The sequence below is a fragment of the Aethalodelphis obliquidens genome, unplaced genomic scaffold (genome assembly GCF_003676395.1).
Source record: "Aethalodelphis obliquidens isolate GAN/ISIS:26980383/991018 unplaced genomic scaffold, ASM367639v1 scaffold99, whole genome shotgun sequence".
NCBI lineage: Eukaryota > Metazoa > Chordata > Mammalia > Artiodactyla > Delphinidae > Aethalodelphis > Aethalodelphis obliquidens.
The window spans coordinates 3307785-3326638 of record NW_020838043.1 but is presented as its reverse complement, the minus strand read 5'-3'; the positions used below and the strand labels follow the sequence as shown (position 1 = coordinate 3326638).

Genomic DNA, 18854 nt, shown 5'->3' with positions numbered 1-18854 from the left:
ATGCAGGAAACTGCCAACACCCCGTGGCCTAATTCTTCCCAGCTCAGCCCCAGCAATGCCCACCCCCTGGACGGCTTCCTCACTCTCAGTTGTTGGAACATTTTTCTAACCAATTTCACATGAGCCTCCTCTTACTGAGGCCGTTCCCCCAGCGACCTTGCCTCAAACCACAGGGCCTCAAATAAAAAAAGACAACTACAAGTCATCATATTTTCCAAGATTACTGTGCAAAGAAAAAAAAACCCTTAGTGTTGTGTCAGATTTGGCATGTAATACACGAAATGCAACAGGGCAGGGCGGAGGGGCACCGAGAGAGGGGACGGGAAGTATTGTGCTCCCCAACAGCGTGTGGAGAGCGTGGTCATGCCAAGTGCCTGCCCGGAGGGCGGAGGAAGCAGGCAGGGGTGTGAGGCTGTGTCGGGAGCCCTAGCAGCTGCGGAGGCAGGTGGGGCAGTTTGGAAAGGAAGCAGCAGTTTGTGAGCTGCCTGGCTAGCATTCACCAGGCCTGATCAACGCTGGCCAGGTGCCTGCTTTGCTTAGTAGCAGAGGAGGTTTACAAGTTGTCCTGCTTGGTTTTTTTTTTTTTCCTTGACTGACTTTGGCCCTGATTCCATCAAACTTAGCCTTCCTGCCTCCTTAGATGAGAAATGATGCCACATTTTTCAAAGCAGATGTCTTTTAAGGTAATTTGGAACAAAAATCAGGGTCAGGGTTCCCTGTAGCTCTAGACCACTCCACAAACGATTAATAAAGTATTCACATGAGCTGACAATGATCTTTTTTCTTTTCTTTTTCTTTTTCATTTTTTTGGTTGTGCCTCGCAGCTCACGGGATCTTACTTCCCCAACCAGGAATCGAACCTGGGCCCCGGCAGTGAGAGCACCGAGTTCTAACCATTGCACCACCAGGGAATTCCCCTGATTTTTTTTTTCTTTTAATGCCACAGGAAGACAGAGCAGTGAGAACTGAGAAGGCAGAGTGGGTAAATCGGTAGCAAAAATGTGGCAGTAGAAAATTCATTACGGGAGTTCATGATTCTCAAACAAAAAGACATAAGCACATCACGCAATTGATTTTCCAGGTTAAGCAGTAGGTCAAGGCTTTCTCTGTTGAATTTACCAGCATTAACTAGCTCCTGCAGGTGCGCAGACAGAAACATCCTTTCAACTCAGTCAAGTATTTTAAGTCATGAATCTGTTTTAACATCTTTATTGGACTATAATTGCTTTACAATGGTGTGTTAGTTTCTGCTTTATAACAAAGTGAATCAGCTATACGTATATATACGTATATCCCCATATCTCCTCCCTCTTGCGTCTCCCTCCCACCCTCCCTATCCCACCCTTCTAGGCGGTCACAAAGCACCGAGCTGATCTCCCTGTGCTATGCGGCTGCTTCCCACTAGCTATCTACCTTACGTTTGGTAGTGTATATATGTCCACGCCGCTCTCTCACTTCGTCACAGCTCACCCTTCCCCCTCCCCGTGTCCTCAAGTCCATTCTCTAGTAGGTCTGTGTCTTTATTCCCGTCTTACCCCTAGGTTCTTCATGACCTTTCTTTCTTTCTTTAGATTCCATATATATACGTTAGCATACGGTATTTGTTTTTCTCTTTCTGACTTACTTCGCTCTGTATGACAGACTCTAGGTCCATGCACCTCACTACAAATAACTCAATTTCGTTTCTTTTTATAAGTCATGAATTTTTTAGAGGCACTTGTTCTATTTATTCTCCTCCCTCCACAGTGAAAATAAAACACTCCAGCTCCAGGCCCAGGTGGCGTCATCCTGCTCAACTGGCAGGTCGGTGCTAAGAACAGAGGACGTCAGAGCTCTGAGTGATCAGAGGGTCCCCTTTAGCTGAGAAAACTGAGGCCTAGAGGGGCCATGTTAACAGCTAGGTGGGAGCTAAAATGGCCCCAGAACTCACATCGCTCAGTGTTCAGACTGGCAAAACATGAAAATGTTCTTAAGAAAGTCAATGGGCGAACGTTTTCTGATTTCTGGGAGAGCAGAATGCCTTCCATGGTCTTCACACGTGCAGGGCACACAGGCCTGGGTGCACGTGCGTGTGCATTTCCCTGCGTGTAGATCTGTTGGCTTGGACACAGAAGCAAACACCATCCTTCAAAGGATATAAGGACTAGATTTCCTTTCTTACCGTTATTACCGGGAAGGAAATAGATCTGAATGTTCTGGAGTGAAGACAGCAGGAAGGCAAGTTTTGCTTCCTGCTAAAGGATTTCATAACTGATTCTGCCCTTTGTTTGGCAACTCTGGCCAGCCCCAAGCGAAGGAGCACGTCAGCTGGCTCAACTGTCCTCCCTGGCAGGAATTAGGATTTGCCACTTGGCCTCTCAGGCCAGTTTGCCTTCAGAGCTCTGGGCCCAGACATGTGACTTGTTGAAAATAACCAGAGGAGCAGACTCCTCATGGCTGGGTACCGTTCAGGGGGCTTTGTGAGAGGAACATGGTAAGGTTCTGGAAGCAATTTTCAGCTTGATTTTGAGTCTTGGGAAGCCCTCCTCCAGGCATCTAGCTAAGTTCTCTGGAGGTGTCTCTGTGTGAGGCCGGACAGGGGACACAAACGGACAGTTCCTGACCAGGGTACCCCTCATGGCTCTAGAAACACATAGGGGCCTCCACTCTGCCCTTTTCTCTCCTGTCCCTGGTGGATTGGCAGCACGTTTGAAGAGTGCGTCTGGGGCTCTGCCCCTCTGCACCCTACAGAGTCCCCAGCACAGGAGATCACCGGGGGCTACCACAAAACCTGCTCTTGGCAGGGTCTCTCTCTCTTCCTCTCCTTGGCCTCCAGGCTGGTGGCCTACATGCATGGTCTCCCTCTTGGCTGGACCCATCTAGACTGCCGGCCTGTCGGGCGGTCACCCAGGCTTTGGTGTTCGGTTTCTCTCTAAGATGCTCTCTCAGTTCACTCCCTTGGCTTACCTCTTCATGCCATCTACCCCACCCTGAAAGTGGTGCCTCGACTCCATGCCCAGACCTCACACGCGGATGGATGGATCTGGGCCCCCCTTTGTCTGGGAAGACAAATCTGACAAGGGACCTGGCTTCTTTCTGCCCCTCCCTCTACTCTTGCTCCTCTTTCATACTATCACAGGAGCGAGCAGCTAGTAAGAGGGGAGGGACAGAGGGAGAGGAAGGTACACCTTGTCACCAAACGACCAAAGGACAAGGGATTCCTGAGTGCCAACCATATACCAAGCATGCTGCTAAGGACTGAATATTTGTCCACTGAATGGACACAAAATTCTTATGTTGAAACCTAACCCCCAATGTGGTGGTGTTTGGAGATGGGGCCTTTGGGAAGAGATTAGGTCATGAGGGTGGAGCTCTCATGAATGAGATTACTGCCCTTATAAAGTAGACCCCAGAGAGTTCCCTCACCACGAGGACACAGCAAGAAGACAGCTATCGATGAACCAGGAAGTGAGCCCTCACTAGACGCCAAATCTTGGACTTCCTAGCCTCCAAAAGTGTGAGAAATTTCTGTGGTTTATAAGGCATCTGGTCTATGGTATTCTGTTACACCAGCCTGAACGAAGACACACACTGTTAGACCCTATGAAGGAGAAGCTTGGGACGCAGGTCTGCCTTCAAAGAGATTACGGTTCAGATGGCATGATGAGAGAGAATCACTTCAGGCAAGAGTATATTGAATGAGGTGCTCAGTTGGGAGAGTAAAGGCTATAAGTACCAACAGAGAAGGGAGAAGGAGTGCCATCCAGGCCATGTCAGGGAAACTCAGCTGGGGCTCTGTCATTAGGCCATACTTGGGCAATATCAACACCTTGACAATCCCCATCTCTGCAGGTGAAATTACCCAGAAAATTAAATGTACAGACAAATAATGTCAAAGGTGAGTTTTATTCATAATGTTGCTTATTATAAGCACAAATTTGTTCCTTTTTAGAATACTAAAAACAGGAAAATAATTCATTGGGCATCTTCAAAAATGAGAAGAAGAGTGGTTCTCAAAAGGCTGAAGAACGTGACTAGGAATAAAGAAAATTTTGGCCGAGGACAGTGCTATAACTGGGTTGTCAGATGATGGGGGCTAAGGTAAGGGGCCTCCTTAGAACTTAGTAAAGAGAATGTGGTCTGAGTTAAACCAGCAAAATTCACCTACAGTGGATTAGCCATTACGGGAATCAAGCAAGCGACATCCTTTCCTAGGCAAAGAGGTAACTTACCTCAACGTAATAAAGGCCATATGTGACAAACCCAGAGCCAACATCGTTCTCAATGGTAAAAAACTGAAACCATTTCCACTGAGATCAGGAACAAGACCAGGTTGCCCACTCTCACCCCTATTATTCAACATAGTTCTGGATGTCTTAGCCACAGCAATCAGAGAAGAAAAAGAAATGAAAGGAATCCAAATCGGAAAACAGGTAAAACTGTCACTGTTTGCAGATGACATGATACTATACATAGAGAATCCTAAAGATGCTACCAGAAAACTACTAGAGCTAATCAATGAATTTGGTAAAGTAGCAGGATAAAAAATTAATGCACAGAAATCTCTGGTATTCCTATACACTAATGATGAAAAGTCTGAAAGTGAAATTAAGAAAACACTCCCATTTACCATTGCAACAAAAAGAATAAAATATCTAGGAATAAACCTACCTAAGGAGACAAAAGACCTGTATGCAGAAAACTATAAGACACTGATGCAAGAAATTAAAGATGATACAAATAGATGGAGAGATATACCATGTTCTTGGATTGGAAGAATCAACATTGTGAAAATGACTTTACTACCCAAAGCAATCTACAGATTCAGTGCAATCCCTATCAAACTACCAATAACATTTTCCACAGAACTAGAACAAAAAATATCACAATTTGTATGGAAACACAAAAGACCCCGAATAGCCAAAGCAATCTTGAGAAAGAAAAAAGGAGCTAGAGGAATCAGGCCCCCAGACTTCAGACTATACTGCAAAGCTTCAGTAATCAAGACAGTATGGTACTGGCACAAAAACAGAAATATAGATCAGTGGAATAGGATAGAAAGCCAGGAGATAAACCCACACACATATGGTCACCTTATCTTTGATAAAGGAGGCAAGAATATACAATGGAGAAAAGACAGCCTCTTCAATAAGTGGTACTTGGAAAACTGGACAGCTACATGTAAAAGAATGAAATTAGAACACTCCCTAACACCATACACAAAAACAAACTCAAAGTGGATTAAAGATCTAAATGTAAGGCCAGACACTGTAAAACTCTTAGAGGAAAACATGGGCAGAACACTCTATGACATATGTCACAGCAAGATCCTTTTTGACCCACCTCCTAGAGAAATGGAAATAAAAATAAACAAATGGGACCTAATGAAATTTAAAAGCTTTTGCATAGCAAAGGAAACCATAAACAAGACGAAAAGACAACCCTCAGAATGGGAGAAAATATTTGCAAATGAAGCAAATGACAAAGGATTAATCTCCAAAATTTACAAGCAGCTCATGCAGCTCAATATCAAAAAAACAAACAACCCAATCAAAAAATGGGCAGAATACCTAAACAGACATTTCTCCAAGAAGATATACAGATTGCCAACAAACACATGAAAGGATGCTCAACATCACTAATCATTAGAGAAATGCAAATCAAAACTACAATGAGGTATCACCTCACACTGGTCAGAATGGCCATCATCAAAAAATCTACAAACAATAAATGCTGGAGAGGGTGTGGAGAAAAGGGAGCCCTCTTGCACTGTTGGTGGGAATGTAAATTGATACAGCCACTGTGGAGAACAGTATGGAGGTTCCTTAAAAAACTAAAAATAGAACTACCATACGACCCAGCAATCCCACTACTGGGCATATACCCTGAGAAAACCATAATTCAAAAAGAGTCATGTACCACAATGCAGCTCTATTTACAATAGCCAGGACGTGGAAGCAACCTAAGTGTCCATCGACAGATGAATGGATAAAGAAGATGTGGCACATATATACAATGGAATATTACTCAGCCATAAAAAGAGACGGAATTGAGTTATTTGTAGTGAGGTGGATGGACCTAGAGTCTGTCCTACAGAGTGAAGTAAGTCAGAAAGAGAAAAACAAATACAGTATGCTAACACATATATATGTAATGTAAAAAAAAAAAAAGGTTCTGAAGAACCTAGGGGCAGGACAGGAATAAAGACTCACATGTAGAGAATGGACTTGAGGACACAGGGAGGGGGAAGGGTAAGCTGGGACGAAGTGAGAGAGTGGCATGGACATATATACACTACCAAATGTAAAACAGAGAGCTAGTGGGAAGCAGCCGCATAGCACAGGGAGATCAGCTCAGTGCTTTGTGACCACCTAGAAGGTGGGATAGGGAGGGAGGGAGGGAGACGCAAGAGGGAGGAGATATGGGCATATATGTATAATATAGCTGATTCACTTTGTGATACAGCAGAAACTAACATACCATTGTAAAGCAATTACACTCCAACAAAGATGTTAAAAAAAGCAAACATGTATTAAAAAATAAAATAAACCATGATAAATGTCAAAAAAAAAAGATACATCCTCTCCTATAAAAGTTCGGAACGTACAAAACTCCCGCCGAACGATCTTAAGGTTGGCACTCAACTGTAATGGACAATGTGGGAAATCTATTTGATTGAACCGTGATATGTCTGGAGATGGACAATGGATGGCAAGGGGCTGATCAGCCATGAAAAGAGAGAAAAATGGAGAGTTGCCGAGGTCACAGGTGCGGGGCTCTTGCCAGCATCCTCTGCGCTTAGTGAACTCAAGATACAGTTCCCTTGGCTCACTCTTCCCCCTGGTGCCTGACGGGGCCTCAAGTTGGACATGCAAGACCCTTCGTGAAAATAACTAGCTCCTCTTCTTTTCATTCCTTGCTCTCCCGGAAATCACCAAGTAAATGTGGTTTCCTATAGAATCTGGCTTTTAAGGAATCAGGCTGAGAGGGAGCAAATGCCCAGGGCAGGCAGACCTATGTGCTTCCGATGGGCTGACATTTCAGTTCCTGTTGCGATTAGTAAGCTGCCAGTCTGCTCCCCGGGTAAGTCTCCGTGAGTTTGCAAATGTGAACCTGCATCACAGTTACAGGCATCCTTAGAAGTCTTTGAGGGCAGGGTTCTGTATCCCTGAGGCCGAGAGGCAGACCCTCCACTGTAGAGCATTCATTAGGGAAACGCCTCTGGGAATCTCAGCAATGCCCTGGTTTTCAACATGGCACAAGCTCACAAGAGCCCCTCAAATCAGTGCATGCAAGAACAGTACCATTTTCTGGTGATTTGAACACTTTCTTTTAAAAGAACTGGATCCTGAGACTTTCTTAAAACACTATCTTTCAGAAACATCATCTTTCAGGATACCTGTTCTATTTTTTTTTTTTTTAATGACAGGAAGATGTTGTTTCTGCAGTTCAGAGAGTCCAAGTTCCCTGCTTTCCTTCAGTCCTGACAACAGAGCATGCAGGTCGCTTCATCAGAGCTCTCAGAATATTTAATCTTTCCATTCTAATATTCAATTTCACTGTCGAGGCTCAAAATAAACAGGCAGCCACTGAATCTAGGTTCTCACATAAATAGCTTATATAATTGCTCTAAAATCTGCACCAAGAGATCGACTGGTGCTCTCTGGGAATATCTTGGGGAAAAGCCCCAAAGTCTTTACTACCCCGGTGAGAGAGAATGTGCTGAGCACCCTCTGAAAGAAAGACCTCGAGGAGTTCCAAAAGGCCCCGTAGTAACCACCTGAATCTGCACCGGAGCAGAGAATACACCTGCTTCGTCAGAATGCTTCGGTGATGCCTACTGATTCAAGAGGTCTGCCGTTGAATAATGCTGTTTGCTCCTGTCTACCCTAATCATCACACATCGTCCTCTTTTCTGGATGAATGACTGCAACCCCAGCTACTGGCAAGACAAGATGACATCTGCTGACACTGATGGCAGAATAATGTTTCAGACTCTGTCATTCACATAGTGCATTTGTGTTAATGATTCTAATCATCTTTACACAGTCAACTCAGCACACAACAGCCCTGTCTCCAGTCATGGTGTCACGAACTCACCAACACTCCAGGTGCAGTTCTAAAGGCTGGTGTAACAACCAATGCAAAGCTGGTTGGCGGGTTTTATAGGCCAGAGGGGACGAAAAGGATATAATACTTTGAATCTGCTAAAAGCTAAACGTCACATTATACAATTGCTTCTCAGCTGTAGGTATTACTTTGTCTGACAGGTATAACTATTGTTTCCCTAAAACTGAGTTTTCTGCTTCTTAGGAACAAGGTTAAAAGACCTATCAAAGAGATGGTGGTTGCTTGTCTGGGGTGGGAAAGATGCCCACGGGCCCCAAAGAGCATGCATGCCTCTGAGCAAACCAAGACGAGTCCGCTCATCACTGACAACGTCACTCTCTTAGCAGGAGTCCTCCTGTAATACCTTATGTAACAGAGCAGAGCTTCTAGAAAAGTATGCCATGGAGTCTCTCTCACTTGAGTGAATTTATTCCCCCCTGAAATATGGCTGGGGACTAGAAGGCAGGGCGCTACAACGTAGGCAACCACAGGCTTTGCCCATTTGTGGAAAGAATTATCCAGATTTTACCTCAGCCTTCAAAATCATACTACTTCCATCAGGACCAAGGAGGCGGCAAATGTCTGGCAGGAGGGCGAGCTTGTTAAGATGCCTTGGCTGAAGGGAGAGGCATCACCATGAAGGTCTTGGTATCCAAATGCTTTGGATGTGAACACCTTTTACCAGGCTCGCAAAGATGAGGGAGAAGGGTGAAGCGGGTAGTCTGGGTGGCCCCCTGCTGCCCAACACTAAGCCCACAAGGACAGCGACCATGTGTGTCCTCTTCACTTCCCATCAACCAGCACAGCAGCCAGCCCAAAGAAGGGACCCAACAGATACAAAGTGAATGAATGAATAAACATAAAACATCACTGTCAGGCAGCAGATCTTCCCCCTCCCAAATATGCAAAATGACGTGAAGGTTATGCCATCCTGGACTTGCTTGTCTCTGCAAATATATATTATAAGGCACTAGATTTCTTTTTAAAGGCTATTCATCAAAGTTCTTAGATGCATCTGGATCCCCAGGGAAGCTCACCAAGGTAACTCCGTGCTGATCTGATGAACTACAGTCAGATTTCTATCATTACTGAATGTTTTAGCTGGAGCCTTCCAGCTAAAACTTGTGCTAATAGTCATTATTACAAAGACCAGAACAGTTAACACGTATGGGGCGTTTGCAAAGGACCAGGCGCTGTGCTAAGGAATTCATGTGCATCATCTCAGTCAATCTTCTCAACAGTTTAACAAGGTAGGTATGATTATTCTTGCAATTTTACAGATGAGGACACAGTCGTTACTCAGTATTTGTGGGAGATTGCTTCCAGTACCCCCCCCGCAGACAGCAAATTCCACAGAAGTTCAAGTCCCTCATATAAAATGGGCAAGTATTTGCATATAACCTATGCACATCCTCCCCTATACTTTAAGTCATCTCTAGATTACTTATAAGATCTAATACAAAGTCAATGCTATATAAATGGTTGCAAATACAATGTAAATGCTATGTTAATAGTTGTCATTGCACAGCAAATTCAAGAAATTCAAGTTTTACTTTCAGGAACTTCCTGAAATATATTTTTTAGTATTTTTGACTCAAGGTTGACTGAATCCACAGATGCAGAACCCGCAGATACCGAGGGCTGAGTGTACTGAGGAAACATTCAATGAGTTGACCTTGAACAGAACAGCTAAGTGACAGGGCCAGGATTCAAGTCCAAGTCTATTCAATGCCGCGGCCTAGAGTCACAACCACCGCACTCCATAAATGTTTGCCAAACCTCATTCCTGTGTCTTACTGTTTTAAACATTTACTATATAGTCATTACTAAGTGCTAGCGTCTGTTTTTCTCGAGGATGAATTCTGTCAGCTGATAACCCACCACGGCAATCATTATCAACAAAAATGGGTCAAATGATTTTGCTTGGTGGAAAATGTCTTTACTGAATGGTGAGCCCTTCTCTGTTCTGTGGATTTATTCTCCTCCGAAAATATGGCTGGAAACTAGAAGGTGGGGTTGTCATCACTTAGACAGATACCTGTATCTACACTAGAGCTTCCCAAACTGTAATGTGTAAACAGATCCCCTGAGGATCTTGATAAAATGCAGGTTCTGAGGCACCAGGTCTAGGGTGGGGTCAGAGCATTTCTAACAAGCTTCAGGTGATGCTGATAAAGTGTGGTCCACGGACCAGCAGTAAGTCTCAATGATCTAGAAAACACTGGGAAGCAGAATATAGATTCTCTGAACCTCAAACTTAATTCCTAGAGAGAATAACAGATGTGGAACAGAGCATCCTTCAGCTAAACAATACAAGAAAGCAAGCTATCAAAAAGCCTAAAAGGTGTGGCCCTTGGCTTCAAACCAACCTACAGGCCATAATCTTGGTGGGAACCTACACCATCTGGCTCCTTGAACAATCATATGCATTCATCTAAGCAGTGCATACACCATCAATGCTGTTTAGTATCCTTGGCAACCAATCCACCAGTACTGTAGTTACCTTTCCCGAACCTCAGCTCCATGGGAATGGTGATGGGTCAAGGTTCATGGTCCAGTAATAGAGCCCCCATGGGCAGGAACAGAATGCAGGCTGGGAAAGGTGGGCAGAAGTCACATGAAAGCCTGACCAAAGAGCCCTGAGGTGTAGAACTGGCTGGAAAAGACCAAACTGCTGCCCCCTTAGAATGTAAAGTGCTTCTAACTTTTCAACATTTTTTGTTACATTGTCATCAGAGAAACAACACGCCTGGAGTGAGGCGAACAAAGATGGACTGGCTCATTTAAACCACAGCGTTGTAAAATGGGTTCCCACAAAGAAAGAAAGCACAGATCAGAGGTGTGTATACATACACACACACACACACACACACACACACACACACACACACACGGGCATGCATGTGTATTCATGTCCACATACATACACACACACACACACACACACACACACACACACACACCACACACACACACACCACACAGAGTTAGGAAGCTTAGTAGGCCTCACCCTGTATCCTCAGCTTAACAACGTGCTTTTCAGCCACTTCCACAATATTGGCCACTTTACCCCCAAGGACATGCTATGCAGGATGCAGGCCATCCACTTACTAATGGAGCACCTAATGGTTCTTGCTGTCTATTTGGGTGCTTAGACGTTCCAGGTACTGCACCAAGTGCTTTACCCACATTACCTTGTTTAGTCACACGACAACCCTTAGAATAAGGCGCACTGATGAGGAAACTGGGGCTTGTGGAAGTTAACGGACTTGTTCACACATATCAGGTATGGAGCAGCCGAGGGCTCAGAACCCGGGTCCATCAAACTAAAATGCTGGGGTTTCCCTGGGGGCGCAGTGGTTAAGAATCCACCTGCCAATGCAGGGGACACGGGTTCGAGCCCTGGTCCGGGAAGATCCCACATGCTGTGGAGCAAGTAAGCCCGTGCGCCACAACTACTGAGCCTGTGCTCTAGAGCCCACGAGCCACAACTACTGAGCCCACATGCCTAGAGCCTGAGCTCCGCAACAAGAGAAGCCACCTCAGGGAGAAGCCTGCGCACTGCAACGAAGAGTAGCCCCCGCTCACCGCAACTAGAGAAAGCCCGCGTGCAGCAACGAAGACCCAATGCAGCCAAAAATAAATAAAATAAAATAAATTGATTAAGAAAAAAAAAACAAAGAAACTAAAATGCCAGGGCTCTTCAACAATAAACTTCCCCACCCCACATCCCCAGCCCCGTCATGGAAGCCACAATTCTGACAGCAGGCAGAGCACTGAGATCCAAGCCACAGAGACTTACATTCCCCTCCTTTTCAAAGTCCGGAGGAAGTAACTTCACGAAGTTGTCGGGGAACACTCCGCGTCTGCCATTGAGCTCTCCTTCCCACCAGCCTACGTCGATGCAGTCCTAGGAAACAGGAGAGCAGAGTGAGAAATGGGGTAAGCACCCTACAGGGAGCTCTGACACCCTTGCTAGAGAGATCGAGGAGCTTTCCTTGAGGCTGCTATCAACGGTTTCTAAGACTAAATCAGCACAAACCCCAAAGTCGGATGGGAGAACAAAAGCTTAAGTGCGCTAGAGCTGTCCGCTGGGATTCAAAACCCAGTGTTGCCTGTAGATGCCTTAAGATCAATAAGATCTTCTGTTTTTCCCTTAAGGATAGGAGGATATGTATTTTCTTCATTTTAATTTTCCTGAAATAAAATTATTTCATTAACTGAAAACGTGGGTTAGAAAACATCACACGCACAAATGTTCTCTCTGATTAGCCTGTCACAAAGCTTGTCGAAATTAAGGAGGGCTTTGCGACAGGCAGGCAAGCGCAAGAAAACTCAGTGTATGCAAGCTCATTAATGTACCCTCTCCTTTCGGTGCTGATGGGGCACAGCTGTCATCATGAAGAGCCGTTCCCCCCCACCTTACAGAACTTAATGTTTGCTCACTAAATGAATGAATAAATCTCTTCATTCTTCCAGATCAAAACTGCTTCCCTTTGAATAATCCCTATTCTGTTCACTCACTTGTCAAACGTTTATTGAGCACCTACTCTGTGCCAAGTGCTAGGGAGAGAGTGAGAGCTCAGCCTTTGCAAGCTTCCATGCTGAGCCTAATGGCCTCGTGGCTCTCCCAGGCATTCACCCTCATGCCACAGAACCACCTCTATTTTTCCCCATCCCCAACTGCTTGGAAGTTTGATTTGCTCTAGTCTGATAATATATCTCGCATTTGTCCTCTGGGTCCAACTCCACTTCTCCCACCCCAATCCAAGACCCATCTGTCCTGCTGTAAACCTCCTCACTTGGGCATTTCTTCCTTCCCAGTGTATGTACAGCACACACACCACCGTCAAGTACAGGTCCTTGAGTAAAAACCCAATTCTCAGACTGTGGTCAACAATTTCCAGCTAAAGCCTGAAATGAGCGAAGGCTTTCCAAAAAATGCTAGTAACGCAGAGGACTTTGAAAATAAATGCTCAGGAAAGTGAGGAATTCCTGCTCAGGGCCCACGGAGACGCACTCATGGCCCTCCACAGTACCGGTGGGGCTGGGGAAGGGGTGACGAGGCCTCAAGCGGCAGGTGTGCAGCTGGCCTAGGCCCTGGGGATAAGCCTCTGGAGGCCCTGGCTTACGTGACTCACTATGTGCCCTGCTAGAGCATCCATTCCAGCAAAAAGAGAAACGCATCTGGATTGTTCACCATTATACCCCCAGCCCAATGCACAATATAATAAATATTTCTGGAATCAAAGAAGACTCTTTCTAACCCTGAGCTCTGTGATCTCCCACAGCCCAAGACTAGGATTACTGCAGGACAAGATAGCCTCCATCTACCCCAGCCTGTGAGGATTCTATGGAAGTTAACACAGGGCCACCTCAGGTGAGAAGTAAATGCTCAGCATCATCTTCTACCCCAGTGGTATCTGTTATAAGGATAGACTGACCTGAGTCCTTAATCACACTATAAATTCTAGTCGCAACCAACACCAAGAGACAAAGACACCTGAAGCATCAAGTTCAGATGCACTCAGGACAAATCAAGGTTCAGGAGACTTACAATATGAAAGAATGCTTATCTTTCCTGGAAAGTGCCAATGAGGAGCCCAGGCACGTATCTGTTCCTGCCCACGTCACGTCACGCCCTAAACAATCTAGCGGTAGTCCCTAAGAAGGGACTCATGAACATGGGTGGTGGTGGCAGAATCTGATGACCTCTGACGTTCTTCCATCCCTGAGAAACTGTTATGGCATCAACGATACCAGAAAAACTTATGAAGGAGGAGGGGGTGGAATTTCTTTACTCCTAATCCTTGGAAATTAAGTCTTTCAATCCAGAGCCTCTGTTTCTGAGGAAATTCCTGGCATAATTTTTTTTCCTCTTCTTTTTCTGGACAAGTCCCTCTCATCTTCAAAGCCCAACTTGAAACTCATCTTTAGGAAAGTGACTATAATGGAAGCTTTACCTTTTCTCTGACACTCAGAACTGTGTTAATTTGCATTTCACGATATCCCATTCAACAAACAACTATTATATGTAAAGTATATTTAAATTCATTCTGTAGGCACCAAACATTAAACATGCAAAAGAACATGATCCCTAATTCCAGGGAGCTTAGAGATGTGTGTGAAACACACACACGCACACATGCACACACATAACATACAAGGTCCTTTTTTTATAACAGGTATCAACCATGAGATCTAGTACCAAAGAGGAGAGAATCATTAACAGCTTTTCAAATAATCTTAAATCTTTTCATGTGTGAAGGGTTTGCTTATGTGAGGAGTGGACTTTTCTCCACATTCATTTCAGATCATCTGATACAGAATTATGTCCATAAAAGGCACTCAAATATTGTTTAGTGCTGTATTTCTTTTGAAGGCTTTCTTTCAAACTTTCTAAATGGTTCAAGGCTATGCTTCCCATTAGCCTTAAGCAATCAGCAACCCAAGAACCACTGTAATGAAGCCTCCTGCTTCATATGTGAGAAAAACAGCAAAGAAAATTTTAATAAACAAAACAAAACAAAAAAAGCATATGCAGAATAACTTCAGAACTTACGCACGCCTACAGGGGAAAACAGTGCGTGTGACATTACATTTATTATACCTCCCATCAGTGGTGAGTAGCTCGAATGGCTCATCTATGTTCTGCTTTTTAAGGAAAACATGAACAGTGCTAATCATTGTGTGATTCAAGGTAAGAGAGGGAAAGCATGAAGATAGAACACAGTATGTCTAATTGTTCTGACTGGTATAAGAACAAATACAAAGCTCACGGATGAGATAAGTATGTTGAAGAAAGAAAACTGACAGCGTGACAGAATACTAAGAAAAGTGAAAGGGAGTCTGCTGCAGGACAGAAAATGGCCACAGGGTCAAGATGCCTGGAGTGCGACAGAGATTTAGAGAACTGAGACTTCTTTTCCCCTAGCAATAGAAGCTAATTTAAGGGAAGCAGGAAGAATTCTGACAGCAAAATGAGAAATGAAAATAAGTCATCTTCAACAAACCAGACAAAAGAACTAGGCTTTTGGCGGCAGAGATGAAGAGAGAATTATTTGTATGAGGGCTCTGCTTCGAGAAGTGTGAAAGAACAGCAAATGCAATTTATTTAATGAGGACCTAAAACATGCAGGATAGGAGAGGAATTCAGCAGGAAAAAGAAAATCATCATGTCCTTATGGGGCTCCCAAGCTCAGAGCCTAATGGGAGAGGCAGACACAATGAATCAACATGGCACCGAAACACCGGCAGGAGTCCTAGGCTGGATTAACAGCAAGTGGGACCAAGAGAAACCAGGCAGCCTGAAAGGAGAGAACGAGGGCAAGAATCAAGGTAATGAGAAAGGTCAAGGGTGGGATCACCAAGTGTGAAGGAAGGGAAGAGGGAGAGTGGGAAGCTGGGGTCATAGAAGAGAACATTCAAGAACTGGCACTTAGAGTGAAGGCAATGTTTGGCTCCCAGGAGATTCCAACCAACCTCTACTGAAGAGTGATGTGAGGGGTGAGGCAAGATGGCAACCATGAGTGACGGTGGCGGGGGGGAGAATGGACAGTCAATGATTTGTGAGGCCAGAACATCATCAGGATGGAGTTAATGTCCCCAAGGAAGATGGCAGGAGGTGGGTGAAGGCAGGAGAATGAGGCAGTAGGTGACCACTAAGGAGAGACGCAGTGTTGGCAAAATACTGGAAGATTTTAGGGTGACCATATAATTTATTTCCAAACCTGGGACACTACTAATAATTATACCACAGGCACAACCCACGATGGTTATGCCAAGATCTACCCTAGTGGATTTTGAGATTCCAATAAGGATGAGGAAAGGGCAGCGTTTGCAGGTGAGGGGATGGCCTTTAAATGAGGCAGGAGTTTGCAGTGGGAAAGAGTTAAAGATCAGCATGTAGATGGAAGTTTCCAGAGCAATGATGATTAGAAATAAGATCTATTCACATGTAAGCAGAGGAAAGTAGACCTCGGCCCTTATCAAGAGTCAAAGAGTATGGAAAGAATTATACTTCTGACATAGAATGCTCACTCTTCTATGATTAAGTCCTCAAAATGGTTTCTCTATGCCTCATCGCCAGGCAGATATTAGCGTAAAATATATTTTTCCTTGTAAAATACAAATAATGTTTTTCCTTTTAAGGAATGAATAAACAGAGCCTTAGGTGTGCTGTACTCCAGTTCTGCACTATCTTGGGTTAGCCAAGATATCTCAGAGAGAGGAGAAGGAGAGCGAACTTGGGCCATCTGATACTTAAGTGGTCCACTAGTGATAAAAACTCTGGGTCTCAGTTCCTTGATACACAGGAGATGTTTGAGGTGTAAAGAGTAACACAACTGCTGCTGGTTTGTCGTCATTACTGTGATTCTAGGGGCTGGTCCCAGAGACCTTGAGGGATAATGAGGCCAGGAAAGTGTCTTAATTAAGCACACATACATCTGTCATGCGACTCAGCACCATCTTCCGGTGAAACCCCCTGGCAGCAGCTCACACACTTGGAGGGCTCAGGGGAGGGATGTGAAGCCCCCAGGGTGTGTCTGAGGAGGGAAGCCCGGCCCAGACCTCAGTGTCAGGCCTTAGTTTGCTCCATCCTGCCACAGAGGCCCTGGGGAACGTGGCGGAAGCACTCCACCAGTGCACACAGCTCTCGCACTGGGGGTCAGCTGAGAGCCGCTCCCTGTCATCCAACCTGGCGGCAGGGAGTCACCTGTGAGCTCTGTTGTGTCTGCCTCTCGTCTAGGCACTTTAAATCTTTAGAAAAGACAAACTTGCCACTTGCCTTGTAAATTGCAAACCCAGCTGCAACCTCATTTGGGGCTCCATTTCGTCAAGAGTGCAAAGCAACATCTTAGACCAGTGCTTCTCGAAGCTGGCTGCACAGTTAGAATCACTTCTGGCTTTTTTTTTTTTTTACTGAAATCAAGATGCTCCCTTTTTAAGGTGGGGTAAATCATGTAAATTAAAGAGAAATTTAGGAAAAATGTTTAAGGAATAATAATTTCAGGTAGGCAACTGTAAGGAAGGTAACAATCATGCGTGCCAAGGCTACGTGATTCCTCCACAGGCCCCAAGGTGAGAAAGTGACGCCCTCGTTTTCCAGAAATTCTTTGCCAGTACATATTGCATAGCTATAGGTACTGTTTGTTGTTACACTGAGTCCTGGGCAGAAGTTCATTATGCTGCAAAGCCGCAAAGCCATATCGAGGAATGCTAAAGTACTGAAGCCACGAGAGCCAAGGCACAACGGTTCTGAGATTTACCAACAGCCCTGAAAATATCATCATAAACACAAAAGAGATGGTCATGAGAAGCGTTGCTATGGATACCACGCTCTGACTTGCTGCTATGGCCAGCGCCATTGAACGGGCTGAATAAGCCACCATCATCACGGTAAACATCATGATGAAGAAGGCCTCCACCTGTGGTTTCAATCCTAACAGGGAGTATGTTATACTAGCAAATATAATACTTGGTAACATCCTCATGGGGAGTAAATCAGATAACAGTTTTCCAAAGAAGTAAGATGACACTCTGTAGTATCCACTGATATATTCATGTATGAAGAGCTTCTTCTCGACCACCAGGAGCTCCACGGCTGACACACTGCTGAAACACTGGTTGGTGGTCAGGAAGAAGCGCACCCCGGCTCTGTTCTGCATTCCTGTAGGATCATTTTTTAGATGGTAGAAAATGGCACCTATAACCAGTCCCAGGATGACTGTTACAATTATCTGAACTATAGAAGCCTGGAGATCACCCAGTAAGTTTTTGAATGAACGCCTGGAAATCCATCTGAGCTGATGACAGAAGGAGGTGGCATAGGTGATCTCCTTGTAGACTGAAATATTCTTCTTCTGACCCCCTGAGAGTTGATCTAACTCAACTTTTGTCTCCTTGAAGAAGGAGGAGTTGGCATAAAACTCAGTTAATTTTCCTATGAGCGGAGTATCTTTCTTGGAAGGCTCTTCAGTCTCCCTGGCTTCACCATCTGTGTCTTCTCTGTTTAACACCACAGCACAGGAGTCTCCATTAATGACGTCCAGGAAGAAGTCTGCAGGGTTATTATAGAGCTCACAGTGGTAACCAGTGGATGGAAAGTAACCCAAGGCCTCCTGAGCAGGCCCGTGGAACATTAATCTTTCTGAGGCCAACAAGGTAAGGCTATCAAAGAACTTGAAGATGGAATAACGAGGCTGATGAATGGAGAAAATGACTGTCTGTCCTTATTTAGACATTCTCTTCAGAAGCAAAAGGACAGCATTTGCTGTGCTTGAATCTAAGCCAGTTGTGGGCTCATCCAGGAACAAGATGGATGAATCAGTAATAAGCTCCATTGCAATACTAGTCCTGTTTCTTTCTCCTGCAGACACACCACGGGAGATCAGGTGAAAATGACAATTCGGATTCACTAGGTCTGGGGCTGGTCAGAGATTCAGCATTTCTAACAGGTTCCCAGGTGATGTCAATGCTACTGGACCACACTTTGAGTAGAAAGGTTCTCAAAAATGGTAAGCTCCTTGAAAACAAAGGATCTTTTATTTATATCTCTGTATCCACCAAATACCTAGCACAGTGCCTGGAAAATATTGATTATGAATACACGTTGGCTGAATGGATGAATCGATGGATGGCCCAATCTGCCCCCACAATACTAATCTACTTCCCACAATTTCCAAACATCCGAAGTGACGTCAAGTTGAACGAGGAAGAGGCAGGTCTAGATTAGCTATATAAGAAAGCTTCATCTATTCAATCAG

General features: G+C 44.7%; 1 protein-coding gene and 1 pseudogene across 4 annotated transcripts in view; both read right to left on the bottom strand.

Annotated features, from left to right (window-relative positions):
- The window catches only part of SH3KBP1 (SH3 domain containing kinase binding protein 1), a 346493-nt gene that overhangs the window by 57624 nt on the left and 270015 nt on the right, over positions 1-18854 (bottom strand). For all 4 annotated transcript variants that reach the window (XM_027096156.1, XM_027096157.1, XM_027096159.1 and 1 more), the window contains one exon: positions 11891-11998. In XM_027096156.1, coding sequence (XP_026951957.1) covers positions 11891-11998 — 108 coding nt within the window. The remainder of the gene's footprint in view (positions 1-11890; positions 11999-18854) is intronic.
- LOC113614537 (ATP-binding cassette sub-family G member 2 pseudogene) lies at positions 16996-18811 on the bottom strand (annotated as a pseudogene).